The sequence below is a fragment of the Pecten maximus genome, unplaced genomic scaffold (assembly GCF_902652985.1).
Source record: "Pecten maximus unplaced genomic scaffold, xPecMax1.1, whole genome shotgun sequence".
Classification (NCBI taxonomy): domain Eukaryota; kingdom Metazoa; phylum Mollusca; class Bivalvia; order Pectinida; family Pectinidae; genus Pecten; species Pecten maximus.
The window spans coordinates 1-17,853 of NW_022979311.1; the positions used below are offsets into that span (position 1 = coordinate 1).

At 38.4% G+C, this 17,853-nt stretch overlaps 2 protein-coding genes across 2 annotated transcripts; one reads left to right on the forward strand and one right to left on the reverse strand.

Moving 5' to 3' along the window:
- Positions 1–704: 704 nt before the first annotated feature.
- On the forward strand, positions 705–14,705 carry LOC117318469 (focadhesin-like). Its single transcript, XM_033873450.1, has 11 exons — positions 705–845; positions 1,201–1,320; positions 1,894–2,016; positions 2,338–2,415; positions 7,110–7,275; positions 9,693–9,773; positions 10,711–10,836; positions 11,216–11,331; positions 12,259–12,516; positions 13,018–13,217; positions 14,174–14,705. Exons 1-11 carry the CDS (start codon positions 726–728, stop codon positions 14,406–14,408), a joined length of 1,623 nt encoding a protein of 540 aa, XP_033729341.1. The 5' UTR covers positions 705–725; the 3' UTR covers positions 14,409–14,705.
- A 1,702-nt stretch (positions 14,706–16,407) lies between these two features.
- LOC117318468 lies at positions 16,408–17,097 on the reverse strand. The gene has a single exon (XM_033873449.1). The coding sequence runs from the start codon at positions 17,095–17,097 to the stop codon at positions 16,408–16,410; it is 690 nt and encodes a 229-aa protein (XP_033729340.1).
- Positions 17,098–17,853: the final 756 nt, after the last annotated feature.

Consider the following 17,853-nt stretch of genomic DNA (forward strand, 5'->3'; position numbering starts at 1 on the left):
AATCTCCAGGGGGCTGGGGGCGTGATAGATGTGTCAGTTAAAGTATGTGACTATACGGGTAAAGGTCTGAGGTATGTGGTTCGACACTCCCAACCTGTTTCGGGTTGTGTTTCTTGGGAAGCTGAGAAACGGGCCAATCTGTGCTATCATGGTTGTGTTCTTGAACAAAACACTTTCCCCTAATGGCACTGGATGGCAGGTGACAGTTCCTCGTATGTGGCTCAGTGATGTAGCCATCAACTACTACAAGGAGACACCACCTCAGATAACCTTGTCTGTTCATGGGGCAATAAACGTACAAACAAACAGCTGTACCTTAATCGCTTAACCTCATCATAAATTACGACACTTTCCTTGGTGTGTAAGAAAATTCAGATGTCCATTTTCCCATTAGGGTTGAATTTAATTGTTAAGATTTGACAGGATTTTTACACCAGGTTTGATCTATTGTAATATGCCTGAACATGAAACTGTTTTGTATTAAAATTTTAGTTTTGATTTCGCTATGGAGATATAATTTCTATTTACGTTGTATTTTATAAAAAAAAATGTTTGGGTCCAAAAATGTCCATATCAGTTTTGAAAATTAATTGGTTGATCTTTTCCATGAGGCTTGACCAGTTAACATTACATTGTAGATACTTTTCACTACTCACTGGCAAGCTGTATACTATGACTTCAATACTGTTCACAATTCAAGGTCAGGAGCCATCTTGGGTCTCGGTATGGCTGTCTGTGCGATGTGTGAGGAAGGGAAAACAGAGAGTCGAGCTCACGTTGTGTCCATTTACGACAAACTGCTGGCCCTGTATGACGACCTTGACCCTCTAGACAACATAGTCCAGGTAAAGATCAGAGTCAACTCGGACAGAAGTATATTGGACCAATAGGTAGCACTTGAGCTATGTAAGGCACTCTTAGATCATCATATGTCAGTAGATTTGTTGGAATCTATTTTTTTCCAATAAAGGAACTTAATCTATAAATAGTATTGTTGTAAATTTATATTGTAACCATGGGTTACTTGATTTTGGAAAAGCAAAATCACTAATTGATAAATACAATTTATGTTCAGCTTTGTGTAAAACATTAATCATGGTGTTTTCTTCAAACAAGCCTATTTAATTACCAATAGATAATTTTGTATCTATCATGTTTAGCTTTGTGATTTGTCCATCAATCAACATTGACCTTTTGCAGTCGGTCAGTGTTTGTACGGCCTGTATCGCGGGCGCTGCATTTAGCTCCAACATTTTGTCGGTGACTAGAGTGGACACAGCCGTGGACAAACTGATGACCACTCACTCAAACCACCCACAGGTAAAGGTTTACTCTTCATTAAGCATGGTAAAAGTCCTTTTATACAATAATGACATGCAAAAATATAGATCATCTTAGTTTCTGATAAAGGTACATAATGCTTTAAAAAAAATATTGTTATAAATTTGAAATGTTTCATAAAATAGCAATTTTTTTAACATGAACTTGGAGGTCCCCCCCATATTTAAACATAACAAATTTGTACTATCCATGTACGATATGGTGATATATGTTATAGTAATAGAAATGGAACACTGGGGTTCACTAGTTTGTACTTATTATGTGTGGTTTATAAACATGTGAGAGGTGCGACCTTGCCTTTGATATAAATATTGATATTTACTGTACATTTTATAAGTTGGTGGTTCCAACAAATAGATTGACATGTTAAACTTTGAGGGAAGCAATCCTTTGATATGTATCATTTTTGCATGACATTATGACTTTCTGCGGGTTTTTTTTATATAAATTACCAGTACTCTATCATGAAGCCCATTGATTTTTTTCTCAGAAAAAAAAATTTCCCTTAATGTTTGCTTTGGTTATACCACCTGTAATATCTTTAATTCACAGGTAACTGGGGTGTGTCTGGCTCTGGGCATGCTCTGTTACAGTCTCCGGAGGGCAGGTCACCCTGGAGTAGGGGATGTGAGGACCAGACTGTGTGGTAGCTGGATCAGGACTTTATCAGCAGAGGTAGGAGATCCAATGTGTAGAAAGTTTTATAAGGTTTAACATCCGACATGTTTCTGTTAAGTGTGGATTTTAAAAGAAGCTATAGAAATGAAAAGATGATAACAGAATGGATTTTTTTTATTTATTTCTTTTTCTTTCTTTTTCTTTCTTTGATTAATTCTTATATATATATTTATGTTAATGAAAAGATATACAGTTATTAATATTATTATTAGAAGCAAATTTTCAGGATTTTGTCAATTTAAAACCCTTTATACTTGAAAAAAAATTAGATGACTAAGAAATAAAGACATATTTAGAATTATTTTTGTAAAATATCAGGACACAGCCCCGATGGAAAAGGTAGCCATATTGAATGGACTAATGGCCTTGATTGGATCGGAGCGGACGCTAATACCTGTAAGTAGTGTTTATATCATTATCATACATACTCGGACATGATATCGGGGGTAGGGAAGGGGTAAACTGGAATTACGATCCATCTGTAGGCCGGGTTTATATCATACATACCCGGACATGATATCGGAGGTAGGGAAGGGGTAAACTGGAATTACGATCCATCTGTAGGCCGGGTTTATATCATACATACTCAGACATGATATCGGGGGTAGGGAAGGGGTAAACTGGAATTACAATCCATCTGTAGGCCGGGTTTATATCATACATACTCGGACATGATATCGGGGGTAGGATGATATCGGGGGTAGGGAAGGGGTAAACTGGAATTACGATCCATCTGTAGGCCGGGTTTATATCATTATCATACATACCCAGACATGATATCGGGGGTAGGGAAGGGGTAAACTGGAATTACGATCCATCTGTAGGCCGGGTTTATATCATACATACTCGGACATGATATCGGGGGTAGGGAAGGGGTAAACTGGAATTACGATCCATCTGTAGGCCGGGTTTATATCATACATACCCAGACATGATATCGGGGGGTAGGGAAGGGGTAAACTGGAATTACGATCCATCTGTAGGCCGGGTTTATATCATTATCATACATACCCAGACATGATATCGGGGGTAGGGAAGGGGTAAACTGGAATTACGATCCATCTGTAGGCCGGGTTTATATCATACATACCCTGACATGATATCGGGGGTAGGGAAGGGGTTAACTGGAATTACGATCCATCTGTAGGCCGGGTTTATATCATTATCATACCCAGACATGATATCGGAGGTAGGGAAGGGGTAAACTGGAATTACGATCCATCTGTAGGCCGGGTTTATATCATTATCATACATACTCGGACATGATATCGGAGGTAGGGAAGGGGTAAACTGGAATTACAATCCATCTGTAGGCCGGGTTTATATCATACATACTCGGACATGATATCGGAGGTAGGGAAGGGGTAAACTGGAATTACGATCCATCTGTAGGCCGGGTTTATATCATTATCATACATACTCGGACATGATATCGGAGGTAGGGAAGGGGTAAACTGGAATTACGATCCATCTGTAGGCCGGGTTTATATCATTATCATACCCTGACATGATATCGGGGGTAGGGAAGGGGTAAACTGGAATTACGATCCATCTATAGGCCGGGTTTATATCATACATACCCAGACATGATATCGGAGGTAGGGAAGGGGTAAACTGGAATTACGATCCATCTGTAGGCCGGGTTTATATCATTATCATACATACTCGGACATGATATCGGAGGTAGGGAAGGGGTAAACTGGAATTACGATCCATCTGTAGGCCGGGTTTATATCATACATACTCGGACATGATATCGGGGGTAGGGAAGGGGTAAACTGGAATTACGATCCATCTGTAGGCCGGGTTTATATCATACATACTCGGACATGATATCGGGGGTAGGGAAGGGGTAAACTGGAATTACGATCCATCTGTAGGCCGGGTTTATATCATACATACTCGGACATGATATCGGGGGTAGGGAAGGGGTAAACTGGAATTACGATCCATCTGTAGGCCGGGTTTATATCATACATACTCGGGACATGATATCGGGGGTAGGGAAGGGGTAAACTGGAATTACGATCCATCTGTAGGCCGGGTTTATATCATACATACTCGGACATGATATCGGGGGTAGGGAAGGGGTAAACTGGAATTACGATCCATCTGTAGGCCGGGTTTATATCATTATCATACCCAGACATGATATCGGGGGTAGGGAAGGGGTAAACTGCATACTTGCCAACTTTTTAAAATTCTCATGGGGGAGAAAGTGCGTGAGCGACTTTTTTGACCGGAAAACACATTTCACGCGCGACACATTTAGCAAACAAAAACTAAGGGGAGATAATTTGCTATTGGAAAATAAATTCCTTGCATGAACACTTAAGCTTCCTTTCCTCACAGAAAAAAAGGTGGGAAAAAACTTATTTCAAGCTTGGCCAATGATCTTTTTTATTCAAGTTTGGAAAGATAATTATATAAGCAACAAGTTACAAAAAATAGCTGAAAAAGTACATCATTTTTAATTATTTCTGGATATGATTTAACTCACTGTTCACTCTAAATAAAAGTATTTACTTAGATGTGTTATGAAAATTATGTTGTAAGATAGATGTCAGTCAATTAAATGCAAATTATCACAATGATATCACTTTCTATCAAGCTTTCTCTCCAGCAGTAAACTTCAAAAAAAAAATACCTAAAATGTCACGATAAATATTTAGAGTACAATATAATATCTGAATGAAATTTCAAATGTTTCCTTTGGATTACAACAAAGACAATAATACAAAAAAAAAAGGGCTGTACCTGCAGTTGTATTCACTATATGCTTACAACTCAGTACTTTGTAGGTGGGGACTGATACTTAAATTCAAAGTTTTAACATGACAGTATTTAGTTTAAGAAAGTGAGTATTTGTGGACATGTTTTTGTCTTTCAAAATGTGAATTGGGAAAGTTTCAGCCAAAATAAGTCTCTGCTAATTGACACTATAAGTATGCTGATGCTACGGTGATTGAAACGACGTTACCTACCGGCAACCAGGCCTTCGGTCTATATGGTCGTTATTGTGAATTTATTTCCTTGTGCTAATTATCTAAAGATCAGCCAATGTTTAAATGTAGTTAACATTTCAATAAGTAATCTGTCAAATTTGATACTCCGTTGATAACATTGCCAGTGTTGTTTTCACTTTTTCTGTCCGAGATATACTGTCAAGTAGAGGTCGTTTATGCGCTTGACATCAAAGGCATTATACAAAGCCATTTACAAGCGTTTAATCAACCATGACTGACCTGCTACAAAACTATCACCACGCGTCCTCAGCTTAATTGGTTTGAATTAATTGTTTATTTATCGGGGTATTGTCACCCTTGCAGTCAGTGAAGTGTCAGAATTTCGTTACGGTCTGTGAGCAGGTCAGTTAACTGACCAATGCCCCACACATATGTCTTTCACCAGCCAGCAAGCGTTACCTGTCATAGGCCTAAGTGAATCTAACAAGATGAATTGGGGCTCCATACGGGGTTATCAAGACATATTCTCCAAAATCGGGAGAATACACTATGTTTTGTCTATACGATCGGGAGACGGGGAAGGGAGTCTGGAATCGGGAAATTCCCGACTAAATCGGGAAAGTTGGCAAGTATGATCCTGGAATTAGGATCCATCTGTAGGCTGGGTTTATATCATTATCATACATACTCGGACATGATATCGGAGGTAGGGAAGGGGTAAACTGGAATTAGGATCCATCTGTAGGCTGGGTTTATATCATTATCATACATACTCGGACATGATATCGGGGGTAGAGAAGGGGTAAACTGGAATTACGATCCATCTGTAGGCCGGGTTTATATCATTATCATACATACTCAGACATGATATCGGGGGTAGGGAAGGGGTAAACTGGAATTACGATCCATCTGTAGGCCGGGTTTATATCATACATACCCGGACATGATATCGGGGGTAGGGAAGGGGTAAACTGGAATTACGATCCATCTGTAGGCCGGGTTTATATCATACATACCCAGACATGATATCGGAGGTAGGGAAGGGGTAAACTTGAATTACGATCCATCTGTAGGCCGGGTTTATATCATACATACCCAGACATGATATCGGGGGTAGGGAAGGGGTAAACTGGAATTACGATCCATCTGTAGGCCGGGTTTATATCATACATACTCAGACATGATATCGGGGGTAGGGAAGGGGTAAACTGGAATTACGATCCATCTGTAGGCCGGGTTTATATCATTATCATACCCAGACATGATATCGGGGGTAGGGAAGGGGTAAACTGGAATTACGATCCATCTGTAGGCCGGGTTTATATCATACATACTCGGACATGATATCTGAGGTAGGGAAGGGGTAAACTGGAATTACGATCCATCTGTAGGCCGGGTTTATATCATACATACTCGGACATGATATCGGGGGTAGGGAAGGGGTAAACTGGAATTACGATCCATCTGTAGGCCGGGTTTATATCATTATCATACCCAGACATGATATCGGGGGGTAGGGAAGGGGTAAACTGGAATTACGATCCATCTGTAGGCCGGGTTTGTATCCTAGTATCAGGGGAGTACATTTTATGTATAGGAATAAAAACTATCGAGTCGTGGGGAAGTAGCCCTGGGGTGGGCATTTGGTGGGATGGTGTCAGAAACATTTTAATGGTACAATTTTTTTGGTACATTTTGGTAGTGTATAAGAAGTAGTATCCGAGTAGTTTTATGCAGGAGGTACATATTATGCATGACAAGATGTCTGAATGTTCTTCCTAGGAGTTATGTCCCTTCCATTGGTATTCTTATACTCATGACTGTCGACCTAAATATCACATTCTCTTAAACATGTTCTAGTACCTGGGGTGGTGGGTTTGTACTATAAATTTCAATGATTTTCTGATGAGTTATAACTCACTAAATGTTCACTCCTAATGATTTGCTGCAGGTGTTAGAAGAACTAAGCTAGCCTTTGGCTTACTGTTCTAAACATTTTAGTTAGATTTAATTTGTAGAATCTTAAGGAACACTTAAGGAACTCTCAAGGTAAGAAAACAGTTTTGATCGTTCAATATTGATTTCCATTGAGTTGTGGAATGATTTATCTCCCTGTTTCTCTAGGTCCAGAGTAGTGCTGTCAGTAGTGACCTGAACACTGATGATGTCATCAAGGTCGCATCACAGACTGTTGCCAGTGGAAACGACCTTGGAATTCAGAACAACGCAGCCTGGATGCTGGGTCACCTGTATCTGTCAGCGTGTGCTGTTGCTGACACAAGAGCTAGTGGTGAGATATGAGACCATGTCTCTGAGTGGGAGGTATGAGCTACCGGTCTCTGAGTGGGAGGTTTGAGTAACCTGTCTCTGAGGTGGAGGTTTGAGTTACCGGTCTCTGAGTGGGAGGTTTGAGTTACCTGTCTCTGAGTGGGAGGTTTGAGCTACCTGTCTCTGAGTGAGAGGTTTGAGTTACATGTCTCTGAGTGGGAGGCTTCAGTTACCTGTCTCTGAGGTGGAGGTTTGAGCTACCTGTCTCCGAGTGGGAGGTTTAAGTTACCTGTCTCTGAGTGGGGGGTTTAAGTTACCTGTCTCCGAGTTGGAGGTTTGAGTTACCTGTCTCCGAGTGGGAGGTTTAAGTTACCTGTCTCTGAGTGGGAGGTTTGAGTTACCTGTCTCCGAGTGGGAGGTTTAAGTTACCTGTCTCTGAGTGGGAGGTTTGAGTTACCGGTCTCTGAGTGGGAGGTTTCAGTAACCTGTCTCTCACTTCACTAGTCTGACAGATCACAGTTCAGTGGGAGGTTTCAGTAACCTGTCTCTCATTTCACTAATCAGACAGATCACAGTTCAGTGGGAGGTTTCAGTAATCTGTCTCTCATTTCACTAGTCTGACAGATCACAGTTCAGTGGGAGGTTTCAGTAACCTGTCTCTCATTTCACTAGTCTGACAGATCACAGTTCAGTGGGAGGCTTCAGTAACCTGTCTCTCATTTCATTAGTCTGACAGATCACAGTTCAGTGGGAGGTTTCAGTAACCTGTCTCTCATTTCATTAGTCTGACAGATCACAGTTCAGTGGGAAGTTTCAGTAACCTGTCTCTCATTTCACTAGTCTGACAGATCACAGTTCAGTGGGAGGTTTCAGTAACCTGTCTCTCATTTCATTAGTCTGACAGATCACAGTTCAGTGGGAGGTTTCAGTAACCTGTCTCTCATTTCATTAGTCTGACAGATCACAGTTCAGTGGGAGGTTTCAGTAATCTGTCTCTCATTTCACTAGTCTGACAGATCACAGTTCTGTGGGAGGTTTGAGTTACCTGTCTCTCATTTCACTAGTCTGACAGATCACAGTTCAGTGGGAGGTTTCAGTAACCTGTCTCTCATTTCATTAGTCTGACAGATCACAGTTCAGTGGGAAGTTTCAGTAACCTGTCTCTCATTTCACTAGTCTGACAGATCACAGTTCAGTGGGAGGTTTCAGTAACCTGTCTCTCATTTCATTAGTCTGACAGATCACAGTTCAGTGGGAGGTTTCAGTAACCTGTCTCTCATTTCATTAGTCTGACAGATCACAGTTCAGTGGGAGGTTTCAGTAATCTGTCTCTCATTTCACTAGTCTGACAGATCACAGTTCTGTGGGAGGTTTGAGTTACCTGTCTCTCATTTCACTAGTCTGACAGATCACAGTTCAGTGGGAGGTTTGAGATACCTGTCTCTCATTAGTCTGACAGATCACAGTTCTGTGGGAGGTTTGAGTTACCTGTCTCTCATTAATCTTACAGATCACAGTTCAGTGGGAGGTTTCAGTAACCTGTCTCTCATTAGTCTGACAGATCATAGTTCAGTGGGAGGTTTGAGTTACCTGTCTCTCATTTCATTAGTCTGACAGATCACAGTTCAGTGGGAGGTTTGAGTAACCTGTCTCTCATTTCACTAGTCTGACAGATCACAGTTCAGTGGGAGGTTTCAGTAACCTGTCTCTCATTTCACTAGTCTGACAGATCACAGTTCAGTGGGAGGTTTCAGTAAACTGTCCCTCACTAGTCTGACAGATCACAGTTCTGTGGGAGGTTTCAGTAACCTGTCTCTCATAAGTCTGACAGATCACAGTTCAGTGGGAGGCTTCAGTAACCTGTCTGTCATTTCACTGAGTCTAACAGATCACAGTTCAGTGGGAGGTTTGAGTTACCTGTCTCTCATTTCATTAGTCTGACAGATCACAGTTCAGTGGGAGGTTTGAGTTACCTGTCTCTCATTTCACTAGTCTGACAGATCACAGTTCAGTGGGAGGTTTGAGTTACCTGTCTCTCATTTCATTAGTCTGACAGATCACAGTTCAGTGGGAGGTTTGAGTTACCTGTCTGTCATTTCACTGAGTCTAACAGATCACAGTTCAGTGGGAGGTTTGAGTTACCTGTCTCTCATTTCATTAGTCTGACAGATCACAGTTCAGTGGGAGGTTTCAGTAACCTGTCTCTCATTTCACTAGTCTGACAGATCACAGTTCATTTTTGCTATGAAGTTATATGCTGTAATGTTATATAAAAAGTATTGGAGTTGTAATTAACATTTCTTCCATAAGGCCATGCAACGTTATCAATAACCATGTCAGCTTAGGATTTCATGAAATGACAACCAAACTTCAGACTAATATAAGACGCTTTATATGATGAATGTGTAGATTTTATCGTATTTTGTTAATTTGTTACAGTGCCCTCTACCTACGGATACCTGCCTGAGAAGAGTTTCCTACGAGCTGTAGTGGACTTTATGGCAGAAGCTGGCAAAGCAGGTGAGTTCTTGTGGACAAGGCAACAAAAAATACAACAGTTCTGTTAACTCATTGTAACGGTGCATTTACAGAAATCTTTTCAGGATGTTGTTGATGAAGCAGAAGACACTTCCCCTTCTGGACACATGGTCTTGTAGTCTGGTACTTTTTCAAAGGGTTTCCAGGCAGCTGGTTTTTTTTTTTATATATATATATATATTATATAGTTGATGCCATCCAATGTTTTATTGGCCCAACTTCATCACCATCATCAGATGTTGGGCTATATTCAAATCGCCCTGCTTCCATGTTGTCTGTCTGTCTGTAAACAAAATTGTTATCTCTCGAAAAGTACTGGAGGGATATTCCTCAAACTTCATGTGTAAGTTTTCCTTTGTGTCTAGTTTTGCCAAAAAAAAAGAATGGCCGACTGGTGGCCGTTTTGGATTTTGAGAATTGAAAATATTTTTGCGATTTCTTAAAAAGGGCTGGAGAGATATTCCTCAAACTTGATGTGTATGTGCCACTTGGTCCCTAGTTGACAGGCAGCTATCATGTTACATTTTAACCCTTCATCATCAGATTGTAGGTTGTTCAAAGCACAGGCAGCCATCTTGGATTTTACAGTTGAAGTTTGTTATGGCTATTTCTCAGAAAGTTCTTCTTAGATCTGTCTTATATTTTATGTGAACGTTTTTTGTTAGCAAATTGTTAAGAAGAAAAGAGGAAAGAAAAGAAAAATCAGTTTTACATAGAACCAATAAAGATCACTCGGTGGTTGGCACCAAGATCCATCTAGGATCTCTTTTTAAATAATCAGTGAATTTTTGTTTGTTACTTAAACATTTCATCCATGTCACCATCTTAGGAAAAGGAAATGATATATATTACATAAATACAAATGATGTTTGACTCAAAAAGATAATTAAATAATCAAATTCTCTTTATTAATCTCCAGGAGCAGAAACTGTACCAAAGGAACAAGTTGAATTGGCCTTGACCTCACTACAAGAGGAAGTAGAACAGGCACTGCCCCCTATAAATTGGGCAGGGCTGTTGACTCCTATGATGAGGATGGGATTCGGTAAGTCCTCAGGGATTCCTCCTCTGTAAGGGTAGTAGTAGTTATCACAAATTCTTAAGAACTCCATGGATATATTTTCTAATTTCTTATTTAGTAAGGTTCCTTTCTCACAATAGTTATGCCTGTCAATATTGGGCTCACCTGGTGGGCACCAAGATATCTTGTTGAGACATACAACCAATAAACGTCATACAAATGTGGGCACCAAGATCTTGAGACATACAACCAATAAACGTCATACAAATGTGGGCACCAAGATCTTGAGACATACAACCAATAAAGGTCATACATATATGGGCACCAAGATCTCTTGTTGTGACCTTAATATCTTTGTTGTTATTTAGAAATTATTACGCAAGTTATTTTTTGTTGTTGCTAGGTGATGCGGTGCGACGTCTCAGTTTAAAGTTGGCTGTGAAACAGAGTGGAACAGCTCCCACAGCGGCCTTGTTCCTCACGACGTGGATGACCTTGCCTTTACTAAGTACACTAGATGTAAGTGATTCTTTGGGCTGTCACGTCTAGAGCATGTTACTGTTTCTAAATTCTTGTAAAATGTCATTCTTTTAAAGGCTGCTCCTCCAGATGGGGTTAAGTTACCTAACTTTGTCTGTCCCTTTCCTTGAGATTGTGTGGTAGGAAGGGGTTCCAACCCAAAGGAAACGTAAAATCCTTTTCCTTCAAAGCAGGGAAGAATTTAAAAGATTTTAAAGTCATTAAGTTTTCAGCCCCATTCTCCTTAAATGGAGATGTAAGGCCAAATATAGGAGGATCAGGAGATTAATTGTTAATTTCTCCTTCAATTTAAAGAAAACTTCAATTTAATTTGGTATCAAGGATCCTTTGGTATAATTGAGTAAAAAAACAAAAATTCTGTGTGGTCACCAGATCAGATTAGAAAGAGTTGTAACTCCATCATAGTGGGGGAGTGGATAGGGACAGTGATACTCAGAGATATGAAATTGTGGGACATACTGTATTTTATAGAATTTAAAACCTTCATCCTTTATACAGGAGAGTTGTCATTTTTTTTGTAGAATTTAAAACCTTCATCCTTTATACAGGAGAGTTGTCATTTTTTTTATAGAATTTAAAACCTTCATTCTTTACACATAGAATTTGAAACCTTCATCCTTTATACAGGAGAGATGTCATTTATTTTATAGAATTTGAAACCTTCATCCTTTATACAGGAGAGATGTCATTTTTTTTATAGAATTTAAAACCTTCATCCTTATTACAGGAGAGTTGTCATTTTTTTTATAGAATTTAAAACCTTCATCCTTTATACAGGAGAGATGTCATTTTTTTTATAGAATTTAAAACCTTCATCCTTTATACAGGAGAGTTGTCATTTTTTTTATAGAATTTAAAACCTTCATTCTTTACACATAGAATTTGAAACCTTCATCCTTTACACAGGAGAGTTGTCAGATGGCTCTGTACGATGCCCTGCCAGTCCTGATTCGCTCCATTTCACCGACAGCTATCGGATCACTCCTGGATGTAGGATCTAGTCAAACCTACATCAGTCCGGACGGTATCCTAAACCATGCCCTACTTCATGTCCTAACTGGACTGACCAATGCCCTCAAGGTGAATGACCCACCAGAGGCAGTGACCGCTGTCCTGTACAAGGCTGTGGGTACACTCTACACCAAGCTGGCATCGTCTACTCAGGTATGGAAACTCACACCAAAGACAGTTTCCAGGGTTTATTTCTCACGAGGAGTAATAATTAATGTTTTTACAGGGCTGTACAAAAGACACGCCAGATATAGCAATACAAAATAAGAGTTTGATATAGCAGAGCCAAACATTATCTGGAAATATAGTGAAAAATATTTTTGAATAGTGATGTTAAAATGTGTTACATACATTTGAGTTTTAATTTAAAATATCTGTTTGTAGTCAGTCTTGTTACTGAAAAACACTTCGTCAACAAATCGCTTTAATTTTACTTAAAAGGAATATAACCTCCCTTAATCAAAATGTATGGAAGTGTGTATAAATATTCTCCAAATGTCATGGAAATTTTGTAGTTGGACTAAATCTAAATCAATATATGAAAGAAAAAAATGAATACAATCTTAAAGAATCTGATCAAGATATAAAAGACATCTTTGTTATAGAATGTGAGCCAATTTGTATCTTATACTTGATTTGTCTGTTGTGTTTCAGGTGTCAGTGCTATGTGTGCTGGCTGATTGCCTTGGTAACCTACCTGATGATCTCTTTGATAAAGTAACCGGTGAGGATTTCCTGTACGATACGAGTCATTCTAACGGTTGTCTAGTTCGCTGTTACTTGGTGGCCCAAGGGAAGCAACCCATAGCCATTCTTAACAGCTGTATTGATGCTACCTTCAACAACAAAAGATGGTATGAACCACTTACTATATCATATTTGTTTTTTCCATTCATTGACAGTAACATGTCAGCTTCCTTTACAATCATTATTTACATGTAACTGTTGACCCAACAGTAGAAATTTAAGGCAGTTATCTACCATATCTTAGAATTAGTGATAACATTTTACTCCATTCAGATTGGAATCAAAGCATGAAGAACTGAATTTCACAATCAAGGCCTCTGCTTGGCCAAAATATTTTCTGCAGAATAGCAGACTTTTGTTTTTAACACTTTTGTTTTTGCCTTCTTGCTTATAAAAAAATTTTGGGTTCCTTTTTGCCTTTTCTGTAAAGCAAGATTATGGGATAAAAATAATGTGGAGTTTGGAGGTTTTTAAACTTATTATACTGACAAAATGTGATAGCGGAGAAATATAATTATACCCCTCGTCACAAAGCTAGGGGAGAAATATAATTATACCCGCGTCACGAAGTTAGGGCGGTATACTGAAATTGGCCTGTCTGTCTTTCTGTCCGTCCGTCATCGCAAAATTTTGTCCATACAACTCCTACTAAAGTTCTGTTCCGATTTCAACAAAACTTGGCATGTATAATCAGTACAACATGTTTGTTGGTTTGTCCAAACAAGTCCTACCAAAGTACAAAACAGATTTTAACCAAACTTGGCATGAAGTTATGCCCAACTAAAATAAACACAAGTCAATTAACAATATAATCAGGAGTGTTGGATATTTGTTACCGAACCATTGTACAATTGCAGTATAGGATGTGTATATCATATTAATTTATAAATTGGAGCTGGTTTTGGATCGATTGGTGTCTTAATATTGTCGTTCATAAAATGTAATAACTGACTGGATAAGATATGATTACACTCACCAATAGCCTACTCAACTATAGACGCCCACGGGGGGTATAAGTTATCCCCTGAGAAACAACTCTAGTTATGTGTAAATCTTGTTTCAGCAACCGTTCTCTGATATCCAAATATCTACAGCACTGCTTCTATCAGATGACCAAAACAAGGTCAGAGTTCACTGGGGTTATGCAAAGGTTACAATGGCTGGTTGAACTCTTGGGGCATGTTCGTAACATAGCAACAGGGACTACAACTCTATCAGATGACATTACAAGCAAAATAGAGGTAAGTCTTGAATGGGAAAATATTGTTAAAAATGTTCTTGATGGAACTACTGCCTGATTCAAGATTGCTGTTATGGTGTTCATCTTGAAAATCTTACACATGTCCAAACTTCAGTTGGGCTATGTAGATATGTTGACCATTTACAACTAATTACTTAAAGTCTTCTATTGATGTATCTTCGGGAATGCCAGTAATTCTTCATTATCCATTTAGGAGGAGTAGCAATAATGAGAGAATTGTTTACAGATGAACGGACAGACAACAGTGTACTCTGACAAAAGATTCTGTTCTGCCAGGAGAGACAAAAACTGAACAAGATAATTGATAACATTAAATCAGGTGAAATTATTTGACCAAAGGATCGATCTCTGTTAATTTTGAGCGAAATGATCTTTCTGTCTCTGTTAAGTTTCAAGCAAAGTAATCTTTCTGTCTCTGTTAAGTATCGAGTGAAGTGATATCTTTGTCTCTGTTAAGTATCCAGTGAAATGATATCAAAAATACAAAAGTCACAATTTTTGCAAAATGTTTAAGATTAGGATTAGTATTATCAATTAAAACAGTGTTTTTGTGAAGAAATATCTAATGTGTTTAAACTATGATCAAATATAAAGTGAGTTCTTTATCGTGATGAGTTAGATGCTGAGAATAGAGGTATAAGCTAAAGATTTATAGTAGCGAAAAATGGTCAGAGTGTTTCCGTGGATACGATCACTAAGTTCTTGATTAATAACTGTGATAAATATTGCTAACATTAGCTGTAATTCGTGATGAAACACTGGAAACCTATAGTTGTTATTTTTCAGCCAAACGAACTCAGCTGAAAGACCTGTCAATGATAAAGGGTTAATTCACCTGTGTAGACTGTAAAAATGGAATTTTAGCAGGTTCATAACAAATTGCAAATTACAGATTTTATTTGAATTATTTGAAATTCTTATTAATAAGAAAAATATATGAGTAATCCACTATACTGAAGTTACAAAAATGCTTAATTTTAATCAATGAAAAACAAATGCATTGTCAGTTGTGATTTAGAGACAAAGGATTCAATCCATCACATGTATTTAAACTATGATATACAGTTCTGTAAGCAATTTGAATTTAATTATCAAGAAAATTAAAGAAACATCTTATGGCAGATATATACATGAATATATGTGAAAAATCAACAACTTTGTACATTAATAATACCATACAGTAGAAATTGATCTGTCACTCGCTGTTATTTATCAAATTGTTATCTTAGACAAAGTAATATACTTTCTCAACTTGTGTCAATATGACATTGACCTCAAAACATTGTTGTCATGGAGATGTAATATCATTATATTAATGGCACTGGTGTATCTTATACGAATGTAACAAACGTGACAAAAAAGGGAAATCAATCCTTCTTAAGCATCAAAATGATTTCACCTGCAACTCAGCAAATCTACAACCTCAAAATAATGTCCCCATACAGTATATGGTATGTATCATTACATTGCTGAACTGACTTCGAGATAGAAACGTATTGTTGTGGTATTTTCTACACAGAAATAAAAAAACTTGTTACAATATTGGGTGTTCAGTTTCTTTAAAATGATATCAAATTAACAATGCAGTGTATCTCCTATTATGATCTAAATGCTGACTCGCCTTATCTTACAGTACTTTCAGTAATTTGATTTACTTTCCGTTGCTAGGTTATGATTTACTTTCTGTTGCTAGGTTATGGATTTAGCTGTTGATGTCATCGCTGCTGTCCTGTGTCTCTGGATGTCGACGTCCTCAGCCTGTGTGTTAGGTATCATGCCACAGTTTTTGACCTGTCCAGATACATCATTCTCACCAGATTCTCGATCGACATGGAAACCAAGCATTTTACCGAGGCAGATTTTACCTGCTTACATCACCAGCATCCAATCAGAACCCTGGGATCACATTCTACCGAAGGTTTGTTCATTTATGTAAAATCATCGAAATCAAGGCTATGTAAGACCTGAATCACCACCTGAATCCTTACAGAGCAGTTTAAACTTTCAGTGATACACACTGGAAGTCTGACCAGCAGTTAGGGTGATCGGATCACAAACTGTGCATGACAATTCTCATCCTTGTATTTCCATTTACCAAAGGCAGAATCAAGATGGAGTTTATAGCCTTCACATTTTTCAAATTCACTGACCGACAAAGTTGGGGTGTCTGGAATGGTCACTCGCTGGTCCACATTGCCGATCTCCGTGTCAAAGATTTCTACGTCCGTTCCTCTCTGTAGAGTTGTTTTACATTTCCTTATGCGATCGTTCAACTTTTCTTTTGTCTCCTTCAATTTCTCTTTATAATTTTCCAGAGTTGCCTTATTTCCGTCCTCTTCCTTGCTACACTTGACTAAGAACTCCTTCACGACTAGGTCAATCTCGTCTTTACATTCTTGTGCATGTTTTTTCATCTGATCTTGAATGCTCTTAAATTTCTCCGAATTTTTCTCAAGTTTGAGCTCTGTTGCCTGGATCACCAGATCGATGTTTGCTGAGTCCTGTTGCTCAGCAGTACGAACAAACTGTCGAATTTTGTTCTTCTTTCCTTCTATCACAGTTGATAAATTTTCTAAATCATGTTTTTTGTGAACAGATGTCACACATTTGATGCATGCTAGGTCGTTGTTACAACCATCCTCCTTACACACAAAGACAACATTCTCTGTCTTGTGATGGCAACATTTTGTGCTTCCCTTGCTTCTGACTGCTAGCTGGCCAGCCATATCATAAAAAAAAGAAATGTAAAATTCTGGGTATATATATATATAACCTCAGTCTATCAGAGGAAGCTATAGAAATGAAACTGCTCAGTTCTGCATTTCAGTTCTTGAAGTAAAATAACTTCAATGTTTGTTTCCTTGTCTTTTTAAATGTAATGTTCAGGAAAAGTTGTTTATGGCAAATAAAAGTTGTACCTGTTGAGAAGTAATGAGATTTGCAGTCCTGACTAGTCGACACGGTGTCTCACTTTTCAGGGGTGACAGTTTAACATCCAAGTAATACTTACAGGGAAGTAAATTACAAGGCAGTCAGGGTTTTGTAAATGTTTGTATCAGGTGTATTGAAGTGCAATAGAGTTAAACACATATCTGTCAAGTCAATGAAGAGTTTAAAGATGCATGTCTCGGAAAATTCAGTCAAATACAGTTAAAAGTTACTCTTGAAAACAATGATGTTTTAAAACAAAAAACAAGACCAAATATCATCTGAATTGTGAAAATGTATTTTTATTCACTATTCAAAATACAAAATGTCAATATAGTAATTCAGTGTACACGCTCAGATTTGTGTGTTAGAAAAGTATTTTCAATAAAATTTTAAAATGTTTGTATGACAAAGGAACAGAAATATTTAGGTACATTTTTAGCCCACCATCATCAGATGGTGGGCTGTTCAAATCGCCCTGCGTCCGTGGTCCGTCGTCCGTCCGTCCCTCCGTCCGTCCCTCCGTCCGTAAACAATTCTTGTTATCGCTATTT